The sequence below is a fragment of the Pempheris klunzingeri genome, chromosome 10 (genome assembly GCF_042242105.1).
Source record: "Pempheris klunzingeri isolate RE-2024b chromosome 10, fPemKlu1.hap1, whole genome shotgun sequence".
Taxonomy (NCBI): Eukaryota; Metazoa; Chordata; class Actinopteri; order Acropomatiformes; family Pempheridae; genus Pempheris; species Pempheris klunzingeri.
In genome coordinates, this window is record NC_092021.1 from 4108990 (window position 1) to 4118712 (window position 9723).

The 9723-nt window shown below is 42.0% G+C and overlaps 1 protein-coding gene across 4 annotated transcripts in view; it reads left to right on the forward strand.

Annotated features, from left to right (window-relative positions):
* The window catches only part of pde9aa (phosphodiesterase 9aa), a 30682-nt gene extending 22949 nt beyond the window's left edge, over nt 1-7733 (forward strand). For 2 of the 4 annotated variants that reach the window (XM_070837878.1, XM_070837880.1), the window contains exons 9-19: nt 103-177; nt 1796-1882; nt 2091-2195; nt 3572-3654; nt 3920-4076; nt 4770-4883; nt 5096-5200; nt 5796-5924; nt 6935-7030; nt 7117-7181; nt 7269-7733. In XM_070837878.1, coding sequence (XP_070693979.1) covers nt 103-177; nt 1796-1882; nt 2091-2195; nt 3572-3654; nt 3920-4076; nt 4770-4883; nt 5096-5200; nt 5796-5924; nt 6935-7030; nt 7117-7167 — 1002 coding nt within the window. In that variant the 3' untranslated portion in view covers nt 7168-7181; nt 7269-7733. The remainder of the gene's footprint in view (nt 1-102; nt 178-1795; nt 1883-2090; nt 2196-3571; nt 3655-3919; nt 4077-4769; nt 4884-5095; nt 5201-5795; nt 5925-6934; nt 7031-7116; nt 7182-7268) is intronic. The other 2 variants (XM_070837879.1, XM_070837881.1) reach the window with 1 other exon arrangement.
* The last annotated feature ends 1990 nt before the right edge of the window (nt 7734-9723 follow it).

Here is a 9723-nt window from a genome sequence, read left to right on the forward strand (position 1 = left end):
CCCACAATTCCCCTCTCTCCTCCCTTCCCCTCTCCTCTCCTCTCCCGTGCTCCCTGTCTTCCTGTTTGCCCTGCTTCCCTTTGTGTGTGTGTGTGTGTGTAGTACCATCTGTCTAAGGAGACAGTGGAAGCTCTTAGATTGCCCACATTCGATGCTTGGCAGTGGGAGCCTAATGAGGTGAGACTCATGCCATGATTAATTCACTGATTCATGCTTCGTTGAGATCAGGGTAATAACTCTTAAGTAGTGCTGATTACTTATGATGTAGTTGTAAACTGTTTATCAGTGAATATGTTATTAATCAGTAAATATTATGTCATTAATAGTCAAAGGTCCTTCCTTAAAGTAGGTCAGAAAAATGTATGCCTGACATTACCTACCCTAAACTACCTTTCTAATAGCCGACATTTTGACTTGTCAAACACAGAATAATTCTCCAGTAATTTAGTCATGCAACTGACAATGGCCAGTTTAAAAAAAGTAACCAAACTGCAGCAGCTCCAATGAACTCCGGTGTGATAGCTCACATGGTTCAGTTCATTTAGACTGGTGTGAAAGCTGTCAGTCGAGACCACTTGAAAAGCTGGGTCTTGATGTGCTTCCAATCGACTCTGTGACATCTCGCTTCAGCTTTTTGTAAAGACATATGTGCTGCTGAAAACCTTGTGCTCATCCATCCACAACTGACCCTTCTAAACCACAAAACTCAAGCAGCTTTCTTAGGCCAAAGCTGAGGCCCACAGAAGTGGGGACAGGATCAGATAGAGGAGCTCCGCTGATCCGACCCTGCAGCAGTGTGGAGAGGCCTGAGAGACCTCACAAACTGTAGGAGACCATTCTCCCACAATGTGGAGAATCACACAAGTGTCTGACGACCTGAATGTGTCACTGAAGGTTTTATAAGCCCAGTTTCACACCTCTCGCCTGTTCTGACATCGAATAATCATCTACAACCCCTGCCAACCCGTCACCCCTCCCCATTAACCCCCCTCTGCACTCAGGATCTGTGAGGAGAAAATAGAATAAATTGCATATTTATTCCAACATCTTTGCACCATGCAAAGAACATTACAGTAAATTTGCAAATACGTACTACAAAATGTGAAAATGTGAAACATTAAAGGGAACAAGTGTGTTATTATAGCAGGAAAAGAACAGAGGAAACAGGTGGAATGACATTAACAGCCTCGGCTTTATTACATTTATGTGTCATGAATCCTTGCCAGTGTGCCAACGTGCACAATACAATAGCTGCGGGCAGTAACAGATGATTGGATTGTTAACATTAGAAGATAATATTTGTTGCAACTGTGTTTGACATGTGAAAATGTCAGCTGTGAAAAAAATCATTGAAGGTAAAGAAAACAGATGTTAAAATCAGTTAAAAATTGAATTTGGCTTAAGATTTTAGAAGTGAATGGAGACAGGTATTTGCTAAACTGATTAAAGAATGTGTCGTGAATTGAAGATTTTGTGCTACTGAGCTGCTACAGGGTGAGGTTGGTTCATATGGACATGATGATTTAGCCAGAATTAAGTCAGGCTACTCAAATTCAATCAAAGCCTTGATTTGATATTTCGCTCCAACATTCCAAACCTTATTCTGATTTGGAAATCTATTAAATGATCAACTCAAGAGAGCTTTGCAAAAGAAAGACTCTTTAAAAAAAATGTTCCTTGTGTGATATTAAATGAATATTAAATGTGAGACTAAAGAAGACAATAAAAAAGCCTTATCATATCTCTATCACTCACTATAAACAGACATCGCTGATATGTTCCTTTGTTCTTCCAGATGCTGAGCTGTCTGGAACATATGTACCATGACCTGGGCTTGGTCAAAGACTTCAACATCAACCCCATCACACTCAAGAGATGGCTGGTAAGGCCTGCACCCGATACCATCTGCAAATAAAAACAGTTTTGATGAAAAAAAAGAAACATCAGCAACCTCTCATTCTTCAGACTGGAACAATGTCTCTCAACCCCTTTACGCCCAAAAGCTGATAAATACTTACTGAGATTTGTATGATATAATACATGCATGTCTCAGACCTCCTGTCTCTCTGTCTTTCACTCTCTCTGTGTAGCTTTGTATTCATGATAACTACAAGAACAACCCCTTCCACAACTTCCGCCACTGTTTCTGTGTCACCCAGATGATGTACAGCATGATTTGCCTCTGCAGCCTGCAGGTAATCAGCCTCTCAGAGACCTGGTTGCTGTTTTGATTTGGTACATTATTACCACGTAGTCTGTTTATTTATTTATTTTATATAAATTTTTAGGTCTATGTATTGGTCCGAGTTATTTTAACACAGCGTTTAAAGGTCAAGATGTTGAAATGTGTAAGTGTCATGAGAACTATTAATAAATCACCGGAGAAGCCAGCTTGAAACAAACGATCTTCAATCTAGACATCTTTGGAAAATACACGATCTTTTTCTTGCTAAGAGGATCCATCAATATCAGCTAGTTAGCTTAGCATAGCATAAAGACAGGAAACAGGAAAAGCCTCCCATGAAACCATCATGTGTCAGTTTTATACTTCCGTCTTTAGATATAAATAGATTTGCAGATATAGAATGTTAAGAAGTGAGCTTTCCAGACATGTTCTGTATCCTTTGAATAAAGTCACCATGCTAACTGCCAGCTGGCTGTAGCTTCATATTTTGCAAACAGACATGGGAGTGGTATGAATCTGCTCTTCCAACGCAAGTGTATTCGCAAAATATTTCAAGAAGAAAAGGATTACTTTAGAGTGACTTTAGATTGAATTTAAAGTACATTTTTGTTCTCAGTTTCACTTATGCTGATGAACTGTGGGATTTCAGTTATGTAATGATATTCCTTACTTAAACTCTTCACATCATATTTTAATGCTGTATGTTTTATTTCTTCATATTCATATGGAAGTATTATGAATCCCATAATACCACCATTCTACCACTGCATCAGCTCGTAGAGGCACACTGCTCCTAAGGGGTTCCAGCTGTATCATCATGACTTTATTATAATCTGAAGATGTGTATTTACAGTGGACTTTAGGCTTAACTTTGACTTTAAGAGTTCTTCTTTCTCTGTTAATTCTCTTTGTTTTCTGGTCACCATCAAGTCAAATTAAAATAAGTATAATGATATTTAAAACTGATACATGCAGTCATTCTTTAGTCGTAATGGGACAGGTGGAGGGGACGAGCTGAGCTCTGGGCTTGGAAAAGCTCAGGGTAGAAAGAATGAGAGGAGGAGGTGGAGGAGGAGGAGGAGGAGGGGGAGGGGGAGGAGGAGGGGGGGAGGAGGAGGACTGGGGCGTGATGAAAAGGATAAAGAGAGAGAAAAAGGAAAAGAGGAGCCTCCTCTCATCTCTCTTCTCTCTGTTGTTGGGGACATTCACTGGATGTTTAATTATCACAGGCCTAATGGCTGATTAGGAAGCGTCTGCACCAGTGATGTGCTAACGAGGTCACTCTCACACACACACACACACACACACACACACACACACACACGGACATGACCTTCTAGTAAAAGACGTCATTGATGCATTTTTTATGTGTGTGTGCATTTTTAGGAGAAGTTCACTCAGGTGGACATCTTGATTCTCATGACAGCTGCTGTGTGTCATGACCTCGATCACCCTGGATTCAACAACACGTAAGAAAGACACACACACACACACACACACACACACACTTCTCTTCCCTCTCTTTCTCTTTCCATTCCCCCTACTTTCTCCTTTTCTTGATCCATCCTGGGCTCCTTTGATTTTATCCCCGTCTTCCCTCTCTTCTTTCCTTCTTTTGTTGTTCTTTTTGCCATTCTTGTCTTTCTTTCTGTCAACTCTTCCCCCCGTCTCTGCATCCTCCTGTCTGCCATCTTTTTTTTACTCTTTGTCCCTGTGTTCTTTACATCTTTCCAGGTACCAGATCAATGCCAGAACAGAGCTGGCTGTCCGCTACAACGACATTTCCCCCCTGGAGAACCACCACTGTGCTGTGGCCTTCCAGATCTTCTCTCAGCCTGACTGCAACATCTTTTCCAACTTTGACCCTGAAGCCTTCAAACAGATTAGACAGGTAGGGCCGTGTGTGTGTGTGTGTGTGTGTGTGTTACTAATTTATAGTGATTGGGCCTGCAGAACTTCACGGGGCAAAGGTCATGCATTAAATCTTTTGGTTCTTTCAACACTTGGCTCTTCCTCTCTTTGTATGTTGTTTTAGTGATTCAAGCAACATTTGAGTTCATTCTTCCTGGTGATTCTTCTAGTGATTGAACCTTGACCCCTATGAAGTCAGAAAGTCTTTGTATCATGCATAAGTATGTTATTACTGCATGTCCGTCTCGCTGAATGATAGACTGATATTAGCTTATTGCAGGTACATCGTATTGCTGTGTATGTCGGCTGATAAGCTCCAAGAAATTGAGATGCCAGTCACATAGTTTACACAGTGCTGTATGCTGCTATATTGTTATTGGGCTCTAGAAATAAAGTTGACTTGACTTGACAGCTTGACCCCACTAACGCTGTGCTGCTTAACATCACTAATAACATCAACATAACATACTTGTGGCTGAATTAGGGGTACACATGAACTGATACACATGTGTGAGTGTGAATGGTTGATGTCTGTCCAGGTTGTATCCTGCCTCGTGCTCAATGAGTAGCACCTACACAATTAACAGCACTGTCCACATGCTCGGGGGAAAACCTCTCAAGACCTTTTCACTTGTACTTTTGATGGCTTGTTTCACCTTGCTCCATCTCTCAGGGAACCATCACACTGATCTTGGCCACAGACATGGCTCGACACGGTGAGATCCTGGACTCCTTCAAGCAGAAAGTGGACAATTTCGACTACTCAGATGAGGAGCACGTCACCTGTGTAAGAATACTTCCACTTCTATGAAGTTATACAGACTGACAGACTGTCTCTCTGCATCAGCAACACTACATGGATTACACACTTATGCAGCAATAATAATGCAGTGAAAAGTAGCTGCAAAGTTATTTCATTTAATCTCAAATGGCAACGCTTAGCAGTGTTGAATAGTAAAGCTGTGTTCATGGTGACCTTTGCCCTCGGACCCTGTGCAGCTGAAGATGGTGCTGATCAAGTGCTGTGACATCTCCAACGAGCTGCGGCCCATGGAGGTGGCTGAGCCTTGGGTTGATTGTCTGCTGGAGGAGTATTTCATGCAGGTGAGTCCATCAAAGTCAGGAAAGAGCCATTTTATGCAAAGACTGATCTAAAGGAACTTACTCAAGTTGTTCATCGTCCTCCAGAATCTGTACTCTTCATGTAAAGTGAGTTTCTGCCTGTTGAAAACATCTAAGAAACAGAATTTAGAGCAAAACTCAGCATAGTGAAATGATTTTTGTGTTTGGGGTCATTTGTTCTGTAGCCATGGTCACACTCCATCTGTTAGCAATGATGAGACTAAATATCTGAGGTGTGATATATGAGAAAAGATCCGTATGAAAAGGGAAAAGAGAAACTACTCTACTACTTTTGTTCTCTATGATTCATTTTTACTATTCATCTATTATCATCTATTCTCTGTTGTTCATAACCTATTTTATTATTCACCACCAATTGAAGCTCTATAAGGTAACCTCATTCATTTCAATGAATGGGCAAAGAGAGTCAGCATTTCTGCCTCCTGTTATTGAAAACCACCCTGTTCTCTGTCTGTCTGTCTGTCTGTCTGTCTGTCTGTCTGTCCGTCTGTCTGTCCGTCTGTCTGTCTGTCTGTCTGTCTGTCCGTCTGTCTGTCTGTCTGTCTGTGCCGCTCAGAGCGACAGGGAGAAGGCTGAGGGTCTTCCCGTGGCTCCGTTCATGGACAGAGAAAAGGTTACCAAGCCGACGGCTCAGATTGGCTTCATCAAGTTTGTCCTCATCCCCATGTTTGAGACTGTGATGAAGGTGAGTGTGCAGAACAGTGATGACAGCCATGATGAAGGTCAAAGTAAAGTGGGAGGTTTTGTTCCTGGTGTGTGTATGAGGGGCAGAATGATACAAGTTGTTTTGAACATGATTACAATGAGAGGCAAAAATGTTTCTTTTCCATCTTTTCCATCCAACCCTGGACGCCTCAAAACTCGTATCCCACTTTGCATCTCCTCAGGACCTTTGTTGGAAAAGATGTAGACTTCATTAGATTTGCCTTAACAATTTAAGACTTTATCTAATACTAACGTACTTGTAAGTAAGGTGTCTGAATACTGTGTCTGTTTATTCTATAATGCAGTTTATTCACAGTCTGCCATTGTTTTGAGCGTCTGAATTCTGAAATTCATGAACTATATAATGCCCTCAGATATTCCCACAGTGAAACAAAGTATTGTAGCAGCGTTCACTACAACTGCATGTTGACTGTTTTGTTATAAGGGAGTAGATAATGAGTGAACAAGGGAGTGATTTCAGACACGGCACAAATCAGGGCTTCAACCACAAACTGGGCCTCGTCCACAGTTAGTATATAACCTGCAGGAGATGGGGGGGGGGGTGCCCCTAGTTTAGAGAAGTAAGCAGCCCGAAACAGACAGTAAGTGCTGCGATGGAGGCAGCTGAAAAAACACTTTAGCTTAAGTGTACGCCATATTCTAAATCATTTCAAGGCTTTACCTTGCAACAGTGAGACCTTTCTGATGGAGAGCTGAAGTCTCTCTCTCTCTCTCTCTCTCTCTCTCTCCCTCTCCCGTGTTCTGTGGTTGTTGTCAGTGGAGTGTGGTGGCGTTAAAGAGAGATGAGAGAGCGAAGGCTTCAGTTCCCCTTCAGGAAAGGGCTATTGTGCCATAATACACCTATGACTCCTCCCTATACTAACTATGGATAAGTACCTCAAACAACCCCCTTTTCCCTCCACATGCTGCTGCTTAGGTACAGCGAACGTTACATAAACACAAAATAATGTGTGTGTGTGTGTGTATCAGCTGTTCCCACAGATTGAGGAGGCGATGGTGCAGCCACTCAGAGAGTCAAGAGACCGATATGAAGAACTCAAACAGATTGATGACGCCATGAATGAGGTTGGAGGATTTCTCTAGGTGTGTGGATGTAAATCAATTTGTCCTCGGTGCAGACCGTGACTGATGACGAGTAATGATCCCTTCAGGTGCAGAAAAAGAAAAGCGAGAACTTAACCATGGGAGGGAAGAAGAAGTAAAACATTTTGAAAAGGTAGGAAATAAAAGAACTTTCTCACGTGTTTCCATCGGTGTTTGTCCAGGCTAACGTTTCTTCATGAATGTAACCTGTGTGTTCCAGCACCAGTGAGCGTGGAGCACCAGAGTGAAGCAGTGTGGCGTTAAGTAAACTGGATTTGTCAGACACAAAAGTCCATTACAGACAGAGAAGTTTTCCGTCCCTCAGTCCACTCCTCACTTTGGCCTGCTGAACCCGGAGGATTTGCAGGACGTGTGATCTGGGAAAATCAAGCACATTTCCAGTCCGTCACAGAACAGTGATGGAGTGAGAGGTTTGAGACAGCAGCTCTGGGACAACGTTACAACCTACTAATGGACTCAAGGACCAGGCGGACAATCCAAAGCTCTTTTCAGGAAATGTTAACAAGCACAGACTACTTCAGTGAACACTATTTAGATTCATATCTAACATGTTTTTATATTCGAAATGTGTTGTTTTTTACAGATTGTACATATTTTTAGTTCCTTTGTTGTTAAGACTTTTGCTCTTTCCTACAAAAATTAAAGGATTTCTTTAATTACAAAATCCTGTTCATGTCTCTGACTATTATTGTTCCACAAAATACTTATTGTCTTATCTGTAACACGGACACTTTAAAGGTTTAAGGGTTTACATATCCTAGCCTTTTCTCTACTTCATACATAGTACCAGTCAAAAGTTTGGACACACCTTCACTCTTCTTCATTTTTATTATTTTCTACAATGTAGAAACATATTGAAGGCATGAGGCCGTCACCTGGACTGGCTTTCCAGCAGTCTTGAAAGAGTTCCCAGACGTGCCGAGCACTTGTTGGCTGCTTCATTCTGCATTCCAACTCCATAGCCTCAACATAGCTCAGGAAGATGAAGAGGAGGAAGGCTGCGGGTCCAGACGGTATCAGCCCCAGGCTCCTGAAGTCCTGTGCGGGCCAGCTGTGCGGGATTGTGGAACACATCTTTAACTCGAGCCTGAAGCTGGGGAGGGTGCGTGGTACCTGTCCCTAAGACTCCACCCCCCCAGAACATCCCACGTGATGAAGAGCCTGGGGGGGGGAATGTTGGCAAAGCTATCATCCTTGAAACACCAATGTGCAACACATTTATTCAGAACCACCTCACTCTGCGCTCTATATTTATTTAGAACAAAATATTGATCTCACTTAATGTGCAATACTTTTTATATTCTCCTGTTTTATTATATTCCCCCGTGTCCCTATTTTCATACTTCATCTTCACCTCAATTGTACGTACTTTTTAAGTGTATATCTCTGTCCACTGTCTTATCTTATAGCCTGGAGGTGTGTTTGGGGTCATCGTATGTTTGGAAAAACCATATGATGGTACGCAAACCAGATGGGACGGCATGTCTTCTGCAGAATGCTGTGGTAGCCGTGCTGGTTAAGTATTGAATAATGGTACATTTTGAACAATTAATTCGAATTTTGGCAGACAAGAGCTCAGAAATGTGGACTCATCAGACCAAAGTATAGATCTCCACTGGTCTAATGTCCGTTTCTTAGCCCAAGCAATTCTCTTCCTCTCGTTGTTCTTCCTCAGTAGTGGCCTCTTTGCAGCAGTTTGACCTCCCTGAACAGTTGATGCTCAGATGTGTCTGCTGCTTGAACTCTGTGAAGCATTTATGTGGGCTCTAATCTGAGGTGCAGTTTCAGAGGCTGGTCACTCTGCTTATCCTCTGCAGCAGAGGTCTGGTCTTCCTCTCCGGTAACGGTCCTCATTGTGATGTAAATCTTCAGGAAGCAGTGGAGGCAGTCAACAAGGAAAAGATGTTGGTGACCTTGATATCTTACTACAACAGCAGTCAGCATGCACACGGCCTGATGTCACCTCTTTACGTCTTTTAACCTTGTTAGGTGTTGTTAAGTAAACCATGTAGAATGACCACATGTGGTCATTTACTGGTGGTTTACTTCACATGGGCGACCTCATGAGGCTGGTTGAGAGAATGACGAGAGAGTGCAAAGCTGTCATCAAAGCAAAAGCTGGCTACTTTGAAGAATCTAAAATCTAAAACATATTCTGGTTTAACACCTGTTGGTTTACTACACAAGTCCATATGTGTTCCTTCATAGTTCTCATGACTTCAATATTAATCTGCATTGTAGAGAATAATAAAAGAAAAATCAGTGAAGGAGAGGGTATGTACTGTGTACTGTATACTGAGTAAATATCTAACGAGTATATATCATGTCCTGCATAATCATACCCAGTTAACAAGTCTGGGTTACCACACTAGCCCTACACACTCAGAGGCCTCAGTTTGAATTAATCTGATGAAGTGAATATTTGTTCAGGAATAAGCACAATATTCACTGACTTTAAAAGGGCTTTCAAGTTGCATTACTTAATACTTTTATATTAAAAACGGGTCAAATAAATATGTGCAGAGTAACAGAGATCGCTCATAGTGATCAAGTTACAGAGAATTCTCACTGAACGTACTGTAGTTCCTCACAGCGTGTTTTACACCACACAGATGTGTCCCCTGGAAACGGTTTCTATCTTTGTTACTTGCAAT